This window comes from Oreochromis aureus, linkage group 10 (genome assembly GCF_013358895.1).
Source record: "Oreochromis aureus strain Israel breed Guangdong linkage group 10, ZZ_aureus, whole genome shotgun sequence".
Taxonomy (NCBI): domain Eukaryota; kingdom Metazoa; phylum Chordata; class Actinopteri; order Cichliformes; family Cichlidae; genus Oreochromis; species Oreochromis aureus.
Window position 1 is genome coordinate 27187226 of NC_052951.1, and position 25073 is coordinate 27212298.

At 39.0% G+C, this 25073-nt stretch overlaps 1 protein-coding gene across 4 annotated transcripts in view; it reads left to right on the plus strand.

Annotated features, from left to right (window-relative positions):
- Positions 1–25073, plus strand: part of cadm1a (cell adhesion molecule 1a) — a 450442-nt gene that overhangs the window by 345076 nt on the left and 80293 nt on the right. For all 4 annotated transcript variants that reach the window (XM_031747600.2, XM_039618269.1, XM_039618268.1 and 1 more), the window contains 3 exons: positions 13314–13466; positions 14991–15128; positions 24173–24331. In XM_031747600.2, coding sequence (XP_031603460.1) covers positions 13314–13466; positions 14991–15128; positions 24173–24331 — 450 coding nt within the window. The remainder of the gene's footprint in view (positions 1–13313; positions 13467–14990; positions 15129–24172; positions 24332–25073) is intronic.

Consider the following 25073-nt stretch of genomic DNA (forward strand, 5'->3'; position numbering starts at 1 on the left):
GTTCACGCACACACAGCCTTGTTCTCCCGTGGAGGATCGGTACAGTTGCAGCTTCTTGAGCAGTGGATGATTTTTCCACTGGAGGCTAGCAAGGTTCAAGGTAGAAGGCTTTTGTGACAGCAGCTTAACAAGCCAGGTGAAAGTACAAAAATAAACCCAGAATACCCCTATGCAGCTAAATTGTATTGTAAAGCTGGAGTGTTGGATCATACCTAAAAAAAAGATAAACGTATATACATAAATATTACAAAAATACACCTGCAATATATTAGCCAGGTAACAAATGAAAAGTCAAGTACCGTGCTTCATTAATGCATTGAGTATTGACTGATCTCAGTGTATAATTTCCAGCACCAGCTCTACTTAATACAGTAAATGTTATACTTTAACTCAAGCTATTTGTATGTATTCCAAGACTGAAGGGAATCAAGCCTATTATGTATTACCTTACTGTTACTCTTATATAACATAAATACAGATGATCATTACTGTTTTGGGTTTTTTTGTTTCTTTTTATTTTACAGTCCAAAACAACACCTTTGAATTCTTTTAAGGTGGAAGCAAGAGTAACAAAACCCCTCCAGTAAAATGCAGCTGAGAGGTGAAGTCTGTGAGAAATGGCAACACTACACAGATTTTTCAGCAGGACTCGTGTTAGTTATGACCAGGAGGATCAATTCAGTATCAATCAATACAGAATTGGAGGAAATCAGTTCAATGCAATGTACTGTAACTTTATTTGCAAATATAAACATTTCATTATATTTAAATTACACATTCTGTTTTTCAAATGAGTTTTTTTTTTTCATTCTTCTTAAACAGGTAGATTTGTAACCATTTAACACATTAGTGATACTGACCCATGTCATACTTAGTATTGTTTTATGTGATAAAAATATACAGCAGAAAGCTACATTCAGCTGCTCCTTTATTCACAAGGGGTCACCGCAACAGGCAGCTCGGCTTGTTTGATTTTCTTCTTATGCCTGAGGCCCTTCCTGACACAACCCCAAAGGGATTTGTGTCTTTTCCCGGGATAAAACCAGGGAGCTTTAGCTCGTTAGGCAGACGTGTACGCTACAGTATAGAGCCTCTTCTGAGCACATGCAGTACAACTGACAAATAACTACGTATACAGATACCACTGTTCATTTCAGTCCAAACTAATAACCTTGTTATTTCAACCCAGTCTCATTCCTAGAGAATCAGATACTGCTGTTTGTAAAAGTGGTCCTTCAGACCTCGCTCTGCTTCAGAATGGTCAACATTTGCTTAAGGCGTGACAGCCCAGCCCTAACCCTGACTCTAGTTCTAGGCAAGTTCTAGTTCGAGTCTTGGCAATCAGGGATAAAATCCTAAATGACAACATAAACTATTTTTTCGCACAAAAAGTCAGTTTTGCTTCTTTTCTCCAAAATACAGGGTTAGTGTTACCAGGGTTAAGAAAAAGTAACTCATTATATTCATCTTTGACAGAGATACATTTAGAGTGTTAATTTCAAGGAGACACAGATGGATGGAGTCCAGCTGAGACGAGCTGCCTCACAAGTCTTTCAACACTCTGAAGTTTTTTAAACAGCTCTTCACAAAGTGCATCTGTCTTCAAATATGCAAGATCATTATACGTGCATTGCTGTCTTTCCATTCTCTTAGAATGAACATGTTGCGAGGTGGGTTTCTTTTTAGACATTCGTGAGACTGAATAATTTGGGGCATTCCCAAAAAAATCAGTTTACAATATTGATACTCCACATTTCAAGTGAGGCTGTTGCGGTAATTTCAGCCAATTTTCCCATTAAGTGGTTAAAGAAATAAAAAAATAAATGAAATGTATAATTAAGCTAGTCATTTACAAGACCAGGTACAGTTAGGTCCATATATATTTGGACACTTTGTTTTTTTACCAGTTTATTGAGACATGGACATAATGTGTAGACTCCCAGCTTTGATTTAAGGGTATCCACATTGAAATTGGATGAAGTGTTTGGAAGTTTCAGCTCGTTAACAGGTGCCACCCTCTTTTTAAAGGGACCACAAGTAATTGGACAGTTGGCTCAAAGGCTATTTCATAGGTAGGTGTGGGCAATTCCTCTGTTATGTCATTATCAATTAAGCAGATAAAAAGCCTGGAGTTGATTTGAAGGGTTGTGTTTGCATTTGGAACATTTTGCTGTGAGCAGACAAATGCAGCCAAAGGAGCTCTTTGACCACATGTGAAACAAGCCACCCTTAAGCTGTGAAAAGAGAAAAAAACTATCCAAGATACCGTTACAAATGTAGGATTGGCAAAATCTACAGTTTAGTAAATCCTGAAAAAGAAAGTGATGATGAACTCATTAAAGCAAAAAGACCTGGACGCCCTCGAAAGACAACAGTGGTTGATGATCGCAGATTTATTTCCATGGTGAAGAGAAATCCCTTTACAGCAGCCAACCAAGTGAACAACACTTTCCAGGAGGTAGGCATATCAATATCCCAGTCTACCATAAAGAGAAGACTGCATGAAAGTAAATAGAGAGGGTTCACTGCACGATGTAAGCCACTCATAAGGCTCAAGAATAGAAAGGTTAGATTGGACTTTGCTGACTTTTTTAGATTGATGTTTTTTAGCACTGCTCTGGAAAAACTTTCTTTGGACAGAAGAAACCAAGATCAACCTCTACCAGAATGATGGCAAGACAAAAGTACGGAGAAGCCGTGGAACAGCTCATGATCCAAAACATACCACATCATGTGTAAAACACATGCAATGGCTTGGGCGTGCATGGCTGCCAGTGGCACTGGGATACTAGTGTTTATTGATGATGGGACTCAGGACAGAAGCAGCTGACTGAAGTCTGAGGTGTTCAGAGACATAGTGTCTGTTCAAATCCTGATAAATGCAGATGGACAATGACCCAAAAACATACAGCCAAAGCAACCCAGGAGCTTATTAAAGCAAAGAAGTGGAATAATCTTGAATGGCCAAGTCAGTCACCTGATCTTAACCCGACTGAGCATGCATTTCACTTGTTGAAGACTAAACTCTGGACAGAAAGGCCCACAAACAAACAGCAACTAAAAGCCAGTGCAGTAAAGTCCTAGCAGAGCATTAAAAAGGAGGAAAGCCAGCATCTGGTAATGTCCATGAGTTCAAGACTGCAGGCTGTCAAGGGTTTTCAGCTAAGTATTAGAAATTAACATTTTATTTTCAGTTATTTAATTTATCCAATTACTTTTGAGCACCTGAAATGAAGGGATTGTGTTTAAAAAATGCTCACAATTCAACCCACTTAATTAAAGCTGAAAGTCTGCCATTCAACTTGTTTCATTTAAAAAAAAATTTGTGCTAATGTACAGAACCAAAATGATAAAAAAGATGTCTCTGTCCAAATATTAATGGACCTAACTGTATTTGTTTTTTGTTAATATTAAAAATAATGTTTCAATCTTTAGGTATGCTAGCAAATAACTGCCAGCTAAGTATTTAACTTTGTTTTTAGCGTAAATAAAATTGTGGTTTGTATAAAACAGATATAAAGAAGAGTGTTATAAACGGGAACAGAGCTGGGATTTTTAGCTTGATGGGAAGAAATATTTTAGTGGCACTGAAAAGCAGCGTCCTCTTTTCAAAAGCAGACGTTACTAAAGTTCTTTACATGATTTTGAGGTAAAGAAAAGACGATACCAATGAATTTAAAGCATAAATATATTAGTAAACTGAAAATAAGAAGAAGGTCAGCGGCATCACAGCGCGACTATGACTGTTAACAATTACTGAAGTAATAGACTGGATTTAGGTGGTGACAAAAGCTAGAAAGCGTGGACTTCACCTCCTAGAGTGGTGAGGAGGCTGGTTATAAGAGTGTAATTACCCCCGCCCCACCCCGTCTCGCCCACTCTGACACCCAATAATAAAACTTTGATGTGCTCCTCTCAAAAAGTAGCAGCAGCCACTAATCACAATTGATTGCAGCCACTTAGGCGAGGCACACTCATCATCTCCCGCTCTCTCTGGATGGGAGTCATCCTCGGCAAAGGCTGGAGAAGAAAAACTATTCAAATGAAATGCAGCAAAAGAATGAAGATTAATCAAGAGAGGGGAAAGAAAAAGCAAGATGAATTAAAATCACGCAGTCAGCAGAGGTGAAGAGGGGAGAAAGAGGCAGCAGAAGATATGTACAGCCCAGTCTTCTACTGCTTTGTATTAAAGTTTCTTTAAGTCTCATCCACTCTAATTTTATCTTTGCATTGAAGCGTAGCAGAAAGCCGAGATCACGGCTGCGTGAGGGATGACCTTTTACAGCCTTTTTCCACTTTTCCCCTATTTGAGTATAATTTGCTGGCTGTTTGTAATAAATATAAAACATGAAGTTTATATGTTTTAATAACTCAAGATAACCATCTCAAAAACTAAAGAAAATTAAGGAAGTAGATAGTGTCATAGTTCAGTTGTTAACAATGTAAATGCACATATTAACAATTCTTTGCCTATGGCTGTTTATGTTTCTGTACATGCAAGTAGACAATAGAGATACAGCAGCAAAACAGACTCTGAGGTCACCAGAGTCCATTCATCACTTTACACTGTAGATGTCACAATATGAGGAGTGCAAGATGCGGGACTCAGGAGGCCAACTCTCATCCACAAAGGTTGAGCCTTTAATATAGGCTATAGCAGAAAGTCCAAAATAACAAAGTCCAGAAGGTGAATAAACAATAATCCAAAAAGGAGTGAGGAATAACGCAGGGCTGAAAACAGGGAAGAAGCACTGTGCACAAACACTGTGACAAAGAGTAAGGAGAAGACAGGGCTGTTACACACAGAGGGCTGATTAGATGTAATGCCCAACGGGAGGGTAATGAGACACAGGCGAGAGTAATCACACACAGGTGAAGACAATCCGGGGAGACTCACAGCAAGCAAAAATAACACAGGAAACCAAGGAAATGAACCTTCAAAATAAAGCAAAAATGAAAAGTTGGATACAGGCATGATGTATGTAAACAACCCAACAGGAAATACATTGAAAATGAGTCAAGGAAACACTGAAGGACAAACACAATCATGGATAGACATGGAGGGAACTTGAGCTACTACTAACAGATACCAACACATGGACCAAAACACAGGATGCAAAGTGGAGCTCATCATTAAAATAACTGTAAGGTAAAACTGAAATCAAAGGCTCAAATATGTCATAGCAAATAAAGCTTGTGGTCTATTAGAACGCAGAAATCAAACACAGAAATAAGAACTATAAACACTTGCAGTAATCATAAAACCTCGGCAGAGGTTCAAATTACTCACCAGCAAATTCAAAATCACAAAACTAGAAACATCCAAAGAATATCACAGCAGGGGTCTTAGGTCGGACCATCCCTCAGCTTACCGATTCTTCGGATTGTACGAGAAGCTGGCCTTTAAAGGTATATTCATCCCTGAATAGAAAAAAGGTCAGGTTTGTGATCAGTATCCAGAAAAAAATCTAGTGAAAATCCCTGCCTGGTGTTTCAGCCTGAAAACAAACCCCCACAAAAGCATCAGTGGTTAGCTTCATCACATGCATATGTTTTCCTGAAAAGTCAACTTTTGTGGCAACAACAGTTAAGACGATGACGCATTGAAAAAACATTAGAAGTCCCTTCCCATATGTCCTTGAATAACATCAAGTTCTGCATCACCATCAGCCTGTGAGAGGCATTTGAAAGGCACTTTGTCCTGTTCAGGTTAAAATGAGTGCTAAATGTACTGTGCCATACATGCACAGTACATTTAGCACTTAGAAAGTATAAGTGCTGAATGGTAATATGAGTCGGACTGAGGTTTCAGCAGTACGGGGTCTTATACGGACATTATGGAACAAGCTGACTTTTTCAACTCTATCTTCCAGTACTCGTGTTCCACATGTAGGTTGAAAGTTATTCTAATTATTCCTCCTCTGCACGGCGTCCACGAAGCAAAGCCTGTGTCTGCACCATAAAAGATGACGACAAAATCCAAAGTACGGCTGAAGAGGGGTGTTTTGCTTCACTCTGTGGTGGAGAGTTACAAAAGCGTTTTTAAATAGCAGTTTGGAGAAGAGTGATTTCAGGGACGACCTATTGATTTGGCTCCCTCAAAGACTGCTCAGTTCACCTACCTATAAATCTATCAATTTTGCCTTCACATTGCACTAACGCAGCATTGCTTATTGCTTAAGCACTCACCATTTACTCTGCTCTTTCTTTTTACTAGTTTCCCTTTATGTGGAGTGGAGAGGGGATCACACTAACAGTAGTATAAACATGATCTCTAATGAGAAGTGGTGCTATAAGGATTCTGGTTACTTTTTGTTGTTGGTTTGTAGACCATAGATATCCATCATTTGGAACTGAGGAGACTGGTTGCGTGCAAGAAAGATTAAACTCTTTATTAGGTTTAAAACACACCAAAAACATATACTTTAAAGATATACCAATTTTTTGAAAGAAAGCCAGATGTGAAATGGAGGTCAGAGGTCAAATGTGACATGATATTTGGGTTTCACTGAAATTTAGAATCCCCATATACCAGGATCATTTCCCTAATTATTGCCTATACAAAGAAAGGCAGTAGAGTTTTAAGCATAGTTTTAAAGATAAAATGTGTTTTATTCAAGTTTGATCTTATTTGACTGCAAAGAAGAGGTCAGAGGTCAATTGTGGCATGATATTTTAAATACACATATATGGTATTTTCTATGTGTTGACAGTACACATCACGCTTGTAGGAGTCATAGTTTCTAAGCAATAAGGCTTTTTGTCCATTTTTCACCCATTAAGTTGACTTTGAAGACATTGGTGCATGTGAGACATTTTTGTCATTCCTGGGTCATTCGACACAGCGTTTTGCATTTTCCTGTATTTGTGTCATTTTGTATTTGTATTATGATTTATGTATAAGTTCACTTTGTTAGTCTTAAGTTTATTCTATAGGGTCTACATATCCTGTTTTGAGTTTCTTGTATTCCCTGTTTAGTTCCTTGGTTATTTAGCAGTTTCCCCCTTGTGTCTCCCTCTGTGTGTCAGTGGTGTGAGCTCACGTGCATCGTTTCCCCTCCTTGTGTTTTATTCCGTCTTGTTTATCTTATCCCAGCTCGTCATGTCCTCTCTCTCCCTCCAGTCTGCGTCTCTGTGTACTTCCTGTTTTACTTTGATAGTCTCCCGTCAGTGTGCGTCATCTTGTGTTTGCTCTTTCTCTGTCTCATCATGGTTATTCGTGTCAGCTGTGCTCCCCGTGTGTTCTCGCTTCCCTCATGATCCTTCTGTGTATTTATGTCCGTATCATGTCCTCCACCATAGCTGTGCGACTCTCCCTGTGTTTCCCCGTGTGAATGATCATTAGAATTTCCCAGTTTAGTTTTGTGCCGTTTTGCCTTTTTCCAGCAATAAAGTTGTGTTTTTTGAGTTCACGTCCTGCTTCAGTGAGTCTGCATTTGGGTCCTCCCCTGCCTGCACACAGCGATTCATGACACATTTTAATAGATTGTTACCATGACGCCACTCTACACCTCTGAACCCATGTTTTAGAGATGAACAAAAACCTTTTTTTTTTTTACTTTTTGGAAAAAATAAATAAGTTGTTTTTAATATGTGTCCGTTAGAATGATGATGTAATTTGTTTGTGTTCTTATAGCCTAGGTTTAGGGTCATCAGTGATGATGACTTAGATCTCAAGGGATTATCTCAGGGTTGACTGAAATTGGTATTTCACTCATTTAGATTTCTAAATCTGTCCGGCTAATTGAACAGGATGTCAGTTTATACCGGAAGCCCCAACATATTGGCTGCCGTCCCCACAGGCCAAGTCAGAAGACAATAGCCTATAGTTTTTCATATTGCTATAAACTTAACTTAAAGTGGTCACAACATACTAATGAATGGGATTCATTAAAGCCACCATGCTGTTAGTTAGCGCTAATTAGCATGCCCAGTGGCACTGCACTCAGCAGCTCTTAAGAGGGAGGTGGAAAGTCAGCTTCCTCTTAAAGTCTCCTTGGCTAAACTTCAGGACAGCTCTACTGTACGCTCTTATCACTGCTTTTAAATTAGCTCAATCACCATAAACTGCAAAAACAGATACATCAGATAATTTACAGCCTTTCAGGGTCTGGACAGACAACTCTTATCCAAAGACCTGACTATCAATTACCTTTGTCGGGCATCTGTGATGTCCCTGCTATGCTATCAGATATGATAGAACAAGAGAAGGAGGACGGGACAAAAAGAGCATGAAGATAAAAGGTCACTCTCTTTTCTGCCTGGTGCACAAAGAAAAGTGAAATATGTATTCCAGTTTGCTGTGATGTTACAATAAAAGGACCGTCTGCAGTGTTTCTTGGCTTGCCTTGTCTTATTTTTTTTTTCCTGAAATGTACCACTGTGTTCAGTCCTGCTGTGTTAACCAGGCTGTTCTCCGTCATATGCCCTTGCATCTCTTTGAGCCTGCAGTATTGTTGTCCCAAACCTTGAGCATGGGGAGCTGTCCTTGCCAAAGTGCCTCCGTTTTTCCTTTCATTATTTTTTAGAAAGTATTTATTCACTTCATGCTTACACGGCAACGCCTTAGTTAGAAGTGACACATAAGAGGATTAAGAGATCTTTGAGAAATGCTTTTATGGAATGGATTATATCTGATTGGCACGGGTTTTTTAAATTGTTGACGCACCAGATTTTTCATTAATTTATGGATGTTTCAAAGTATCCACAGCATAAGATGTTTAGGGTTTTAGCTAAGCTTGGGTTGCTTGATGGTGCATTTCTGAATCCAGGCATATATGTTTAGGACTGGGTTTTTTGTGTCGTTGCAGGATATATAAAATTTTCTGATGACATGTTTTTGTTTCATGGCTAATTACTAGCTCCTCTTATTTGGTCAGATGGATCGGTGTTGTGCTTACCGACTCTCTTTCTATGATTTGAGCTACAGTATGCAGCCAGTATGAAGATTAGCTAATTTGTTTGCATTTTTTTCTACACGTGTAATCACAGAAAATAACATCACGTGTGGGTAAGACTGATCCATCTAAGCAGTTTCCCAACGAGTTTAACATTAAATTTCTTTGCTTTACTCCACATAATCGTTCTGCTCTGGTATTGGTCATGTTCTGATCATAGTCATGGATCTATGCATCCGCCTCCCATCATGCACTGTGATTACTTTTACTGCTACAAAGCTTTGTCAAACTAAACTGGCATTGTCCTGAACCCAGCCGCCAACCACTGAACATTTGGTGTGTGTATTATCGATATATAGAAAGTACCAAATAGAGATTTAAAATATCATTTCACATTTGACCTCCTTCGAAGGTCAAAGTGATAGTAATGCTATATCGAGTGATTTAAAATGACAACATGTTAGTATTTAAATACAAAAGAAATTGGATACACTTGTAAGTTTCCTGCAGTTTTTTGCTAAGCCTATCAGTGATGATGACTTAGAGCTCAGTGACACATGTGTCACTCACTGCTGACCATAGCATTTAATCCATGTTGTGTAAAAAGTTCAAGGAAAGCAACTAAAGGACAAAATGTTCAGCTGACAGCTGAAATGCTGCTGAAGCTAAAATTGTTCTAAGGAGACTGCATGTTGCTGTTTGGAGGGACAAAGCAAAGGAAGACTGAGCAGACATCAGAAAACAAATGGCTTTATTAGTTTAATTCTACAGTTGTTACACCATATCTCTTCTTTAAAGCTGCGCTGACACACTCGGTTGTCATTTGGACATTGAACTACTGCTCCTCCGTACGGCAAAGTCCAGGTTTATACTGATGATATCGTGTTTTAAATCCTCTTAAGATTTAACACTTCTTCAAATGATATTTTGTTTTTTAGTGACCTCCTAAAAGAAAACTTTTACAGGTTTTTTGGATTATTCTAAGCTCCTTTAACAAATAAATTGTTTTGTTTCCTCAGTGAGATACATTACACTGCCATAAATATTTGCATGCTGGATTGCACTGACTTTCTTTCTTTTTGAAACACAAAACATTGGCTGTTAATACAAAAGTCGCTTCTTTAAAAAAGAAGAACATGTCTCGTCAGTAACAGCTTTGCTTCCAGGTGTTTTTTTTTCCTTTGCATCTCTGTATTGTAGCATGGGTGTGTTTGAATCTGGGAACATTTAATTCAATTAAATCATTAGGATTAGATGCTGACCTCTCATTTTAATGAGGGCTAACAAGGCGTTTGAATGAGCAACACTAATTAGGGGCACATTATTCATCTCCTAGAATAAGGGTTTCATTGTAGTTAGACAAAAGAAACTAATAGCTGTGCTAATGGAACCAAGCATATAAGTTGCCTGTTTTGTTTCTTTCTCTTTGGAAAAGGTGAGGATTCAGACGAAATAAGAGCTTTTATGGAAAATAACTTTCTTGTATGCCACACTTTAACACTGCATCATTAAATCTTTTCTGGATTGTTTGCACTGCTTCTTAGCAATTTGTTGTAGTGTTGTGAGCAGGATTTTCTGGCAGAATAATCAAAGACTAAGAGAAGTACCAGGATAACAGCAGCATCTTAGTGATCTCTTGTTCAGATCATCCAACATCATGGCCAGCGTTTTTAGGCTTTCTTTTTCGGCCAAAGAGGAGCACAGGTGTATATTGGGATGCAGATTTTTTTTCTAGGTGATATCATTTCAAATCTATCTGATATTCACAAATAACGATGCACCAAATCAGTTTTAGCCTCTTGCTTTTTGCATGTCTACAATACCTCTCAGCTTTAAATCCTGATAGCGTATGGCCACGGAAGCCGCGTAAAATTATAATGGACCCCGGAGGTTCTTCTATCTATTCATGTCTGTTTTGAGGTGTTTTGTGTCAGAAGTCTCCGTGTTTAATACTTTAAGCTGGTAAAAAAAAAAAGAGTGCCAGAGGATGAGTACACAGATCTAAGAGAGTGCAGAGTGCAGAGAACCTGGAGTTGCTGTCAGTCAGAGCAGAGTTTATCAGCACATCGAAGAGGGGATGGGTATGGGTAGGCTTTCATCTTAACCACATGTTGTCATTCTACATTAGAGCTGATAGAGTGTGCTTAGGTAGGTGGGCAAACAAGGTTAGGCAAGATGAAAGTGACTACAGATGAAGAAGAGACAGGATTTATGGAACTGCTCTCAATTGCTGTGTAGGCTCACTGAAGGACGGCCAAGGATGAGGCTTGTGTTAATACAAACAACGCTGTTAACAGCCACAGTATGTCTGAACAAAACTGCATTTTGGATTGAATAGAAGCGAGTAACAAAGTGCTTTATACAGAGTTGCACACTTAGCTCTGTGATTGATTGTTGACTAATTATATTGAGGGGTTTTTTTTACCCATGTGAAAGCTCTTTGAGTACAGCTTGAGGTTGTGAAAGCAACAATGGCTGGCTTGTATTTGTCCATATAAATAAATTCAAATTTGTAAAAAAAAATTTTTTTTACCAGATTTACGCCTACTCCCGGAAAATGCTTGGACTGCTAAACGGCTCTTTGTTTTGCGCTAATATAGAACCAAAAGAACTCAAAGAATCTTCTTATGAAGAAAAAAGAAACAGAAAACACCAAAGTCCTGTCGTTTTTATTACAGTATTGTTTTTGTAAAGTAACAAAATTAAAAATGAATGGATTCTTCAATAATGTTTTTTTCATGCTTATGATGGACAAAAAGCTGTAGAAAGTTAAAATACTGAGTAATTTCTCACTTGTTATTTGTCATAAGAAGCACACTTAAATTGTCATGTTTGAGTCTGTATTTAAAAACTGGAGGTATGAGTGGAGATGGTGGTGCTAACAACGCTGGAGGTGGCAGAATTTTATAGGCCCAGATTTTTGTTGGGAGTGACCAGAATGGAGAGCATTAGAATTTAGTATATCAGTGAAGCTGGACGAGTTTAAATACCTGGGGTCAACCATCTAAAGCGATGGACGATGCTCAAGAGAGGTGAGAAAGAGTGCAGGCATAGTGGAGTGGGTGCTGATGAAAAGTAGCAAGAGTGAAAGGGAAGGTTTACAAGCTGTTAGTGAGTCTTACTGTGATGTATGGTTTGGTGATAGCGCTGGCAAAATGACAGGGGGTGAAGATGGAGCTGAAAGTATAAAGATTTTCATTGGGAGTCACCAGGATGGACGAGATTAGAAAGGAGTCCATCAGAAGCACAGCTCAGGCTGAGCAGTTTGGAAATAAAGTTAGAGAGGCGAAGCGGAGATGGTTTGAACATGTGCAGAGGAAGGATATTGGATACACTGGAGAAAAGATGTTGGAGATGGAGCTGCCAGGAAGGAGGAAAAGAAGAAGAGCACGGAGTGGATGTAGTGAAGAAGGAGATGCAGAAGGTTGATGTAACAGAAGAGGATGCTAGAGATAGAGTGAGGTGGAGGCAGATGGTCCGCTGTCGTGGCCCTTCATAGGAAGAAGTTACAGCTCCAGTGGAGTTGACATAAGGCAGTGGACAGTTTGATATATTTTGTGCTTTATACCCAGATTCTTTTGAGGCCAAAAAGAAATAAAATGCACATTTTACATTATGATCTAATGTTGTTGTTTGTTTAATGAGATAACAGGATATATTTGTCCCACACCCTGCTCTATTGGATGCTGCAAAATCCTTTTTTTAATGGTAAATGGACTGGTTCTTATGTAGCGCTTTTCTACTCTTCTGAGCACTCAAAGCGCTTTACACAACTTGTGCATTCACCCATTCGCACAATTTCGTAGTGCTTTCTAACTAACATTCACACACATTCATACTCCGATGGATGCAATTTGGGGTTAGTATCTTGCCCAAGGATATTTGGCATGCAGACTAGGGGAAGCCAGGAATCGAACCACCAACCTTCCGATCAGTAGATGACCCGCTCTACCGCCAGAGCTACAGCCAGGTGGTAGAGCAGGTAATAACAATATTCACAAGCTAATAATATGTCTCATTATTAGCTATAAGCCTCATTTGAAGACTACTGGTGAAATCACACTTACAGGGGTATGGGATCTCATACCTTTATAATACCAAACCCTGAATAATGACAAACAGCAGCATGAATGCAACTTCCCTTTTAAATTGCATGAACAATACTAACTTCATAAAGTCATATAAAGCAGAGTTCTGCATTTTTGAATTTAAAGAAAACACAATATAAATGTGTTACAGACTAAAAGTAACTTAAAGTAGGAAGTCACAATGACTCTTATACTGTGTGAGTGTATATATTTGATGTCACAGCCATCATTAAACTTGTGATTATCATAACACTGTCTGTATTGCCAGTATTTGTTGATAAGCCATTAAAGTTGTATTGTGTGTATGTTTTTTTTTTTTCTCTTTCAGCACTGAAAGACTCTCGCTTTCAGCTTGTGAACTTCTCAGACAACGAGCTGCGAGTGTCACTGTCTAATGTCTCTCTGTCAGACGAGGGTCGATATGTTTGCCAGCTGTACACAGACCCCCCGCAGGAGGCCTACGCTGAAATCACAGTGCTAAGTAACAAAGCGCACAAACATATACATACATGTGCAGACAAACGCTCAGTGTTATTGTTAGAACTGAGTAAGTTAAACAGCAATTAGTCTACACAAGGTCTTAACACATTAATAAACTGTATTTGTATAGATGTGTGAGACGTGAGATTGTTTTTGACTTTTTATGGTGAGCTTAGTGAGAAAGGTGTTCAAATAACAAACAAAATATAACTTTTTAGATAAAATTTTCACAGTTTTCCCTAAATTTAGAGACTAGCCCAAACTTTATAAGTAGGCATACCTTTACTAGGATATTTTGGAAACAAAGCTTGGGACTTTTAACTATAACTGAACAATATTGCGCTATAAATGCTGTTGTGAAAATAGCTGATAAATATGAACATAAAAATATGACATCAACATGCATTTTTTAAACTTCGTGTTTATTGTTTTATGTTTTCAGTGTTTCAAGCTTGTGATTTTCAAATTTTTAAATATTTGTCATCTATAACTGTAAATACACTTACTGGCCACTTCATTAGATACACCTTGCAAGTACTGTGTTGGACCCATTTTGCCTTCAGAGCCGTCTTAATTATTCATGGTAAAGATTCAACAAGGTGGTGGAAACACTCCTCGGCAACTTTGTTCCATATTGTCATGATAGCATCGCACAGTTGCTGTAGGTTCAGTGATGTGAATCTCCTGTTCCACCTCACCTCAGCTGTGCTCTATTGGACTGAGATCCACTGACTGTGGAGGAAATTTGAGTTGGTTTGAATTTAGTGACATGGTGTGTTATTCTGGTGGAAGCAGCATCAGAAAATGGGCACACTGTAGTCGTAAAGGCGTGGACATGGAACAGCAACAGTACTTAGGTAGGCTGTGGTGTTTAAATGATGGTCAGTTGGCCCTAAAGGACCCCTAGTGTGCCATCCAGTGTGTCTGCTGCTGTAGCCCATCTGCTACAAGTGGTTGCTACAAGTAAGTGGTTGTTTGAGTTACTTTTGCTTTCCTGTCAGCTTGAAGCAATCTGGCCGTTGTCCTCTGACCTATGACAACAACATGGCCCAGAGAACTGCCACCCACTGGATATTTTATCTTTTTCGGACCATTCTCTGCTTCCCTTGGAGGTCGTTGTGCAGAGAAATTCCAGTAAATTTGGTAGATTTTAAAATACCAGCAACCATGCCATGCTGATGTTTGCTTTGGACCTCAGCAGGTTATTCCAATCATGTCTAAATGCTTTCATGTGATTGGCTGGCTAGTTAGTGTTATTATTAGTTGAACAGTTGTATCTAATAAAGTGGCTGGTAAGTATATATTGAATAAATAACTGCAAAATATGAGTTATTTAAACGAGATCCAACATGTTCACAGTATTGCAAATGATAATTCCTGAAGTAGATTTTTGCACTTTTCTAATTCTAATCTCTAAAAGAAAAGCTTTCTAATATCAGTCCTGTTTTCTTCTCAGCTTGTAGTTTTTAGGGTGTACTGCATTGCCTCAGTGTTTACACAGTTGTGTTTGTGTGTCCTGTCATAGTTCCTCCAGGTAACCCCATCATTGAGGCCCGGGATGAGGTCCTGAGCGAGGGCAACGAGACAGAGATGACCTGCACTGCCATGAGCAGTAAGCCTGCTGCCATCATCAGATGGATGAAAGGAGATAAAGAGCTTCCAGGTACTCTAGGCACTGTACACTGACTTTGAGAAAATCCCATCCAACAGTCAAGACCTTTCCTGTCTTAACACAAATAAATATATATACAAGTATTATCTCTAAATTAGCTTTGAAATGAAACTGACCATTAACTCATGTGTGCAAAAATAAATGAATAAATAAAAACACATTTTCTTTCAAACATCAAAATTTCAAAGATCATATTCGTAATCCTGCCTGTGTACCAACTGCAATGCAGTTTTATTTTTAGAATTCATAATAAACCCACAATTTTATTCACCTGTTAAAATCCAAATGAAGTTAAATAGCTTAAAATTTCCTTTTTGTCCTCTACAGAGCCGGTCTTTTTCTCATTATCCTTTAGGGAAAATAGGTGGCCACATATTTGGAAACCCCATAGTTTTGTATTTAGTGAGCAGCATATTGCAAGATTCTGTGAATATACAAACAAATAATTTGGATACATTGTTACATATCAATATTTTTTCCCTCTTTATTTTTTAAAGAATTAAAACATTTTAGTTTTAATCATATTAAGCTAAGGTTTGGCTGAAACGTTTGCACAAGGTCAAAGCTAAAACCAGACCACAACAAACATGTTCTTGACTTGCAGTACTCTGATCACATTTTTCTATGAGTTTATGAGTTCTTCATGGCAAAAAAAAGCTTTAAAAGAAGAAGCAAGGTCAGTGAGTGATGGGTGAATATATTAATACTGCTACTGAAGCCAGGAGGACTGCACTGTTTGGCATTTAAGAAATGACTTGACAAATAGATTCTAAAAATTATTTAATTTTTATATAATTCCATTTATAGGCACACTTTCTTCCTTTGAGCACATATTAATGGTGTTACTTTTTAAATGGAGCTCTGCTGCGACTTTGAATAGATTCCATTAGAGCAATTTGCATTTGCAGTAATGGCTGAGGCCTGTTGGCATCCTGACAACCTGCATGCCTTCATCAAAGGTAGCTGCGCTTTAGAACTCTGTGCAGAGCTCAGGGGTTGAACAGGCCTCCTGCCAAGCAGCTCCACCTCAGAGCCCAGACAGTAAGCTTTGTAAAGACTTTGAAACAAAGGTCCGAATCAGAAGCTGTTCTAAAAGCCCGGAGCAGGTTCACCTCCGCACCGAGGCGCATAAAACCTTCAGTGGCCAGCTCAAATCGAAGAATGTTCCATTGTAACAAGGTCAGGGATTGGCTTACAGCTGGCTTTTAACATCACAAAAAAGACTCATTATGTTCAGTATGGCAAGAACGGCAAATTCTTTGGGCATTGAATAGCCAGAGCCAATGGCCTTTTAGTCACTGATATCACAGAAGTCTCTATAAAAATGAACCTAAATTGTAATTTGAACTGATTTTTTTTCTGAACAGATGCACATACATTAAAAAATGTATTTCATGTGATATTATTGTTGAGAAATACAGTTAGCACCACCATGAATAGATTACAGTTTTCCTAAACTTACACATTTTACTTAATGATATTTAAGAAATGCATTTATCCAGAAAGCTCAGTAGCACTGTTACTTAAGTGCATTAAAGTGCATTAAAGCACAAAGACGAATGGTTTTTTCCAGCATACTTACTTTTGTAAATGGAGAAAGTGAAACTAGTGACCACTGTGGCTGTTAGTCACAGTGAAATACTGATTCAGGGTTTCCAGTAACTCATTTAAATAGGAGCTTGCCAGTCTCTGCATACAAAATCCATTCCCATTCAGCATTTTCTATTTATTTAAAACACTGTGCTGTGTCATTGTTTGCTTTCACCGAGTATTCCCAACCTCTTTAACTGAGCTCTCAAACAATGCCCATTTGTTTGTTTTGTGGAATGACAGAAAAATTATTTGTGTAATGCTAAACGCCCTCCAACCCCGCAGACATGTTTTCTCACACTTGTTGGGAATGGATTGACATTTACAGAATAGGGTCAGCACTCTGTGAAGCTCTACAACTGCTAGATACAATTTTTCGCAGTAGCACAAAATACAGGTGTACTTAATGGCTCACTTGTCACAACACTGCGTTTGGAGCATGCTGTTTGCTTTTATCAATTTTTGCCACAGGTGAAAAGGTGCTACTAGCTGAAGCAGCCTCAACGGTTGCAAGTTTGCCCAGATAAACCATCCTTTATTATTGTACCTACAGGTGTGGTCAAAGTTTACATACACTTGTTATGGGCATGGGTGCTGTGGTCATCTTGGACTTTTAATTTTTTTGAACCCTTCTTTTTCCAGGATGGGATGATTGTGCAACATATATCCTTAATGATTTTAAAGTCAAGAATTGGGTATACAAATTTGACTTTATTTTGGACCTTTTGTAATGCACACAAGACTACAAGTATATATGTATATATGTGTATATATATATATATATATATATATATATATATATATGTATATGTATATGTATATGTATATCTCTGTGTGTGTGTGTAGCCTCAAATATATAGATACATCCCCATTAATATCTGGTTAAATTCCCCTTACCAAGTTGCACCTCGACCAGATGCTTTTGGTAGCCATCGATAAGCTTCTGGCCGAGTAATTTACCACTAGAGTCCATTTAAGTTGGTTTATTTCCTGGTATGCGTCCGTCTTTTAAATCTAGTCCAAAAATGTTCTATTGGGTTGATGTCGGGGCTTTGGAAAGGCTTTTCCAACAGTTTAATGTCTGCATGCTTTATCCATTCAAAAAGTTTTGATGCATGTCGGAGGTCATTGTCTTGTTGGAACGTCCAATTATGTCCAAGTTTCAACTGTCTACCGTTTGATTTGAAGAATTTGGAGATAGTCCTCCTTAATTATTCTGTCCACTTTGTGCATTGTGCTAATACCACTGGCAGGAAAACAGTCCCAGAGTGATACCACCACCACCGTGCTTGATAGATGGGACAGTGTTCTTAGGTTAGAAAGGTTCATGTGTTCTCCTTATCGTTGTGGCCAAATAGCTCAATCTTTGTCCCATCTGACCATGAAATATTTCTCCAGAAGGCATTTAGCTCGTCTATGTTAGCAGCTGCTAATTTCAGTAAGGTCTGAAGTTGCTGATTTTGGAACAGGCAGCTTTTCTGTCCATGACAATGTGAAACCTGCTCCACTGTGGACAATGATGCTGGTGTTCCACAAGTTTCCTGTTTATCGTAGGCTTGAGTCTTGGTGGGTTTTTGGGCTGTTCTTGAACAATTTCCTCTAAAGTGTGACAGTTTTGGGCTCCTTCCACACCTTAGCAAAACGGTGACACATCAGAATAACTTGTAACTACATGAAATGAACTGATGTTCCTGGAAACTGCACTTGCTTAGAAATGACTCCAAGAGAGATTTCTTGGTCTCTTCCCCTACAATTCTCCTTTTTAGTTCCTTGTATTTTTCCATTGTTCTGAGTGTTGGTCAATCCCATCAGTGCTGTCAGACAAATCCTTTTTATGCTGACAAACAGAAACTACCTGTTGTAGTCAATCATGGTCATAAATGAGAAGTTACTCAGTCTTGGCCTTGTCAAGTTAAAAGACACTGTAGAACCTTCAGCACCACTTCTTAAAAGATTCAACTGAGTGTATGTATATATTTGAACCTTCATCTATACTTTTCAAACTTGTTGTATGCTCTGCAATTATTCCACCCTGGAAGTTCAAAGAAATCTTTAAATGCCCCAAATTACGATGACATTCATGTCCATAATTAGTGTATGTAAACTTCTGACCACAACTCTATATCTTTCCAATAATAGCTGCTTTGTTAATCCTAGCTGGATCTTTCTTTTTGTTTGTTTGTTTTGTTGATGCCACAAAAAAATCATTCTGTAAATAAAATATGGGGTTGTTCTGCTGATGTTGGAACTATTTAAGACAAAGGAGTGCAAGAAGATGAAAGATGAGAAGAGAAAGAATGGCCCAGGGTGCTGGAGATCTGGCACTAGAGTAGAATTACTTAAACTGCCTTTGGCTGTCCTTGCCTAGAAGACTTATTTCTAATTAAATGTCTCCGGAATTTAACATAATTACCTTAAAGGATAATCACACTCTCTTAAATATCATTTAAAGGTTGCAATTGTCATGCTTGCCAATTTAAATCCTACCATCTTTCCAAATATGCACAGACCTATTATCTCATCATTATCCTTTTCTTTATTCCTGCTCTTATCCTGCTTGTTTAGTGCTTTATTAACATATGCCCTGACACTAATATCTCCAGTTTTTTAAGCTTGCACAACAATTGAAATCGTAAGAAAAAGGGAATCCTAGCCGTGCAGGTCATTCCTCCCTGTTCATTTAAAACTAAGGAGAAGAAAGCAGATAGAAAAACAGTCAGCAGGGCACTTCATTGACTGACAGGGACCAGAGCAGCCATTAGCCTCAAGTGTTAAGAGACTACCACAGGGTGATTTCAATTACCCTGCTCTGCCCCAGTAGGAAGACTGGACAAATGGATAAAAGGATATTTTGGGAAAAGTAAGTGATGGAATTGGAGAAACATATATTTTATATAACATTGCATTGCTTCATTTCTTTTCCACAAGGATACTGTTAGACAGTAAACGTTCAAGAAATGAAGTATGTCCGTGCAGGGAAAGAGGACTACTTGAGTTTTATGGTTGAATCCGCAAAAAGTTAAAATACCACTTCAGCTTTTATTTGACCTTCCACTGCCTTTCACTGACATTCATCTCTGCTGCCACAGCTCCAAAGTTTATGTCTCTGTATGTTTTCAGTGTTTAACACAGGCTTGATACAGAGAACTCTTTACATTTTTCGGGCTTTTATAGCTGAGAGAAAAAACCCCAGTTAAAACAAAATTATGATTAATAAAAAATCTTTATATTTATTAATCACTGTCTTTAAATGATATTTAGATAAGTATTGAGCAGGATTAAAACATAGACTTTCAGTGGTATCTAGCGGTATTGTGGTTTCTTCTATATAGCAGCCATAGCAAAGCGCACTGAGTTGTGAAACTGCTGTTGCTGGCCCAGTCACCTCAGCATTTAAAAATAGATCACCAGAGGCAAATTACTTCCACATAAATTTTTATTCATCAAGGCAGCGTGGACAAACCTAAAATATACAGATTCGTGCCGCTAAGCTAACAAAGCATGACCTTGACAGTGCTGGTCTTTAGGGGCACGACTTCAAAACAGAGGGAGTACGTTGCATCTGCTCTGATATAACCAGGCTCTGCTAGATTTTGTACTGTTATGAAATTTGTTTGACCAGCAGTTAAACTTCAAACCCTACATTTCTAAGCTCATCCAGTCTTGTTTGCTTCATGCAAGGAACATTGCAAAAAATCTAATCTACACTATCAGGCAGCAACTTGGACATTTTAGTCCACACTTTAATCTTCTCTTGTCTTCTCTTACATTCCTGTCTTCACTTGGTTCAAAAAGCAGCTCATATACTAAATAATAGCCAGTGTTCACTCCTCAACCCTTTTCTTCCCTCCCCGTGGCTCCCAGCGAAATTCTGAACTAATTTAAAAACGTTATTAATTACTAACAAAGACCTAAATAGAGGCTCCGTGGTACACGTTTTCCTTACAAGTGAAAGACCCCTGGCTCAGTCCTGGGAGAAGACATAAATTCCTTTGGGATTCTATCAGGAAGGCCATCCGGCATAAAAATCTGTCAATTCAAACATGCAGAGCTACCCCTTGTGAATAAGGGAGCAGCCGAAAGTAGCACACACCGACAATGCCCATGCTCCTGCTTATTTAGTGACCTGGGAAGTCTTTATTCCAGCAGTTGGTCAGATTGGGGTCATTTTTGACTATTGCATGGTCTCATTTTAAATCCAGAACAGGCTTTTGAGGTTATAGCTCCTGCGGCTATAGTACCCACAAAAATACATACGTGAGGCCAAATATATGACTTTAAGCCCATCTCTGTGTATGAATGTTGTATAAATCTTCATCCCAGTTGTGAAGGAGTAGTCCTTAACAGGGACAAGCAGGAGTCTTCATGGTCTATGACATTTGCAAACAACATCAAAGTCAGAGCAGGTGGAAGAGAGCCGAGAAAGGTGGAGGTATGCTAAAGAGATAAGAGGAAATGTGAATGAGAGGGACTCTGGGGTAAAAGTGAAGAGTGAGTGAAGGTGGCTGAGTTTAAATACCTGGGGGTCAACTATCCAAAGCAACAGACAATGCACAAGAGAGGTGAAGAAGAGAGTGCGGGGAGGGAAGATAGCAGCAAGATTGAAAGGTAAGGTTAAGATGGTAGTGAGGACTGCTATGATGTCTAGCTTAGAGACAGTGTAACTAAAAAAAGGCAAGAGGCAGAGCTGAAGATGTTAAAATTTTCATCAGTAGTGACCAAGAGGGACAAGATTAGAAATGGGTACGTCAGATGGAAAACTCAGGTTGAGTAGTTTGGAGATAAAGTTGGAGAGACAATACTGGGATGGTTTGGACATGTAAAGAGAGATAGTGGATATACTCTACAATGGATGGCGCTGCCAGGCAGGAGGAACAGTGGAAGATTCATGGATGGAGTGAAGGAGGAGATGCAAAGGACTGGTGTCATACCAGTGGAGGAAGCTAGCGATAGGGTGAGATGGAGGCAGATGATCTGCTATGGTAACACCTAAAGTGTTAGAAGAAGAAGAAAAAGAAGGAAGATTAGTGAATAGTTAGCCGTCATGAGCACCTCTTGGATAAACTCTGCTAAGTGGCTGGAATTTATAGCATGCTAGTAGACAATTACATTAGATAGTTGCTTGTGTAGTTTGATGGACTGAAATTGAACATGAGAAGATGTGGACTTGCTGGAAACGATTATTGCATTTGACCATGGAAAATAAAAAGTATGCTGCTTTTAGCTGGCTTGCTGGGATTCACTGGCCACATATCTTTCTCGCATTGTCTGAATACAGCTCTCTGCCTAGCTAAAAGCTACACCTTTTGGGTTCTCTTAGTATGTTTCATGTGGTAATACTTATCAGAGTGAGGTCAGATGTATGCTCTTAATTAGCAAGTGTCGGCCTAAGTAGACTGAGGAACTATAGTTGTTAGCACTGTTGGACTAGCTAACCCTGCAAGCCAATACTATGATGCCAACTTTCAAGCACATACTTGGTTTTCACATATGCCAATGTCATTGTGATGGTTTGTGGTTACCAGGCCTATAACTTGGTCTCGAAGTCTGCCTTAAAATACAGACAGAGCTACAGGCAAAGATGAGGAAGTTAGCTGCATATGTACTGCTTCATTCCTATAGCACACAGTGGATGATACACACAGGAAAAGGCAGAGTGGCTTGGATGTGCCAATCCAGGAGCAGAATGTCAGGAAATGACTTTTCTGGAGTGTTGGAAATGACAGATGGTGTAAAAAGGAGGATGGGGAGGAAATAAGATGGCGGATCATTAATCATCTCAGAAACCATTTATTCTAAATATACCTTCTACTTCCACACCTTTGTACCTGCCTTTGTGAACAGCTTTTGTGGGTTATTATTTTTATTGTGATATAAATTGTCAAATGTAAAGCACAAGGTTCAGACACCCAGGACTTGAATGAAGACATCTTTTCACTACTCTTTCATGCATCTCAAAAGACATTTTGATTTGAGCAGACCCCTTCAGGTTCCCATTTCAGGTGCTTGCATACATCTAAAGCCTCTAGTGGTATTTATTCATGACAACCTGTTCCTTTACACCATCCACATCACACAGGTTTGCTTTCCCAGCTTCCAAAAAGACAGTTGTCACCACAGTGACAGGAACACCCCAGTGGCTGAGCTACAGAAGAGTGAGTGGAATGTGCACCGAGTACATATTTTACAGCTAAAATGTGAATTGATGGATGCAGCCGTTCATATTAGCACAGAGTTTCTCCTTTTCTGGCGTTTCTTTTTTGCAGGCTCTTTCTCTGATGTTTGTTTTATTGATGGGACACAAACACGCTTGTGCAAATGACTGCGAGGAAGTGGGACAAAGGGATAAAAAGGATCAATCTTTTTTTGTCACTCTACTGTACAGCAGTCTCTGCATCTATGTCCCTCATTTTGCGCAATGAGGCTGTCCTCGTCGTTGCATTTGAGAACATTTTGTCTGCGTGATATTAAAGAGCAGCCAGTAATAAGACGAGGGACGCTTTGCGAGCTTCAGATCTGGCAGTGCCGTACAAAAGGTGGCCACACAATAAATCTGGCTTGATAAAGCCTAATGAGTGATTCACAGTCGCACAGTAGCCCCTGACAGCAGGCAATTTTTAGCTGATTCACCTTATCGGACCATTTTCAAGGACATGCTTCTCACTCCCACTGTAAATATTTTGCAAGGTCAGGGGAAGAAAGACATTCCCCTTGCAGGCGAACAATGGCTGTCTTTGTCAGTCCTTAATATTTCAAACCTTGGTTGTTGTTTTTTTTCTCTGGTAGCCTTGAGTGCAAAGCTGTCATCATTGATATTTTGTAAAGTAAAACTTGCGCTGACTGTTCAGCAAAATACGTTGGGTTTTTTTATAGCGTACTCCCAGAGGAATCAAGGATGCATAAAATAAAGCTCTGACAGAAGTAAGGAAGAAATCCAAAATAAGTTTTGATAATATTTACCCAAATAAAAGCATATAGAAATTATTGACATTTTCTCTGCAATGGCAGCCTAAGCCTTGGGAGCTCTGTTTTCCTTAGATGACCTTTGTGGGCAAAGCATACATTGAAAATCAATTGATCCCTCAAGCAGGAAATCAACCAGCCTACAGAATACGAGGAGTCCTTTAAATGATTAGGACAGCAAGCTGTGCAGTTTTTATTTTAAACCAAACTCCAACTTTTTACACTGTTTGCTCACACCAACTAAAGTCCGGGTATGGCTGCTGTGATTGGATATCCAGGCAAGCTTCCTAGAGGTGCTTCTCCCACAGTACAAATACTGTCCCACCAGTTTCAGTTCCAAACCCCAGTACCACTGGATAGATGAATACTTCAGATTTTCTTTACCTCCAGATACCACCAAAACAGTGGGTCCTGCCAGAACCCACTGACTGAATTGATTTAACCTCCTTTATTTGTTTTGTCTTTGTTCTTTCTTACCATAGGCAAGCCCAAAGTTGAACTGACCTACGACAAGATGTACACAGTAACCAGCCGACTGACGTTCACCGTTAGCAAGGAGGATGACGGCGTACCTGTGGCCTGCATCGTCGACCACCCTGCAGTCAAGGACTTCCAGGCACAGAAATACCTGGAGGTGCAGTGTAAGTGCTTCAGCTTGGTAATAAGTTAGAAATCAGCATGGATATTTGATGGATATTTAAACAGCGTTATACTTTCCCTTTTTTCCTTTTTCTGAGTATCATCTGCCTAACTCATCATCTTAATTCAGAAAAATGGACCGGATTAGAGAAGAGTGTTCCATTCCTACTAATTAAATGGAATAGATTTGCTTTTTTCTTACCCGCAACTAAAAGTTTAATGCATGAGGTGTGGCAGTGACATTGAAAGAAAATTATGCATGTTATAATGAATAAAAGAGGAAATTGGACTGTAACACAGTAGACAGTTCTATCTTCACTAATTAAATGACATAAACTTTCCACAACCTCTCCCCCCACCACCCTCTGAAAGTTTGGTGAAAGGCTTTGCCATTGGAAAAAAAAAAGATTCATCCTGTGTGAGTAGAAAAAATTGAATGTAGAGGTGGTTTACAGATGTAACGAAGGAGAAAGTGTACAGGGTTCATGCAAAGCTGAGGATGCAACAGAGAGGGTGAGATGGAGGGTGATGATCGACCCCTGAAGGGAGAGCTGAAAGAAGAAGACTCGTGTGTTTAGTTTCCTCCAGAAAAACATGTCGGTGTTAGATTTGAATTTCACTTTGCTCTTCTCACCTCTTTGTGAAAAGCATGGAAAAAAATCTGCAGATATAGTTGAATGCAAAACAGATGCATACTTAAAAAGCTATTATCTTGGTGGCACAATGGCCAGCACAAGCAGATAC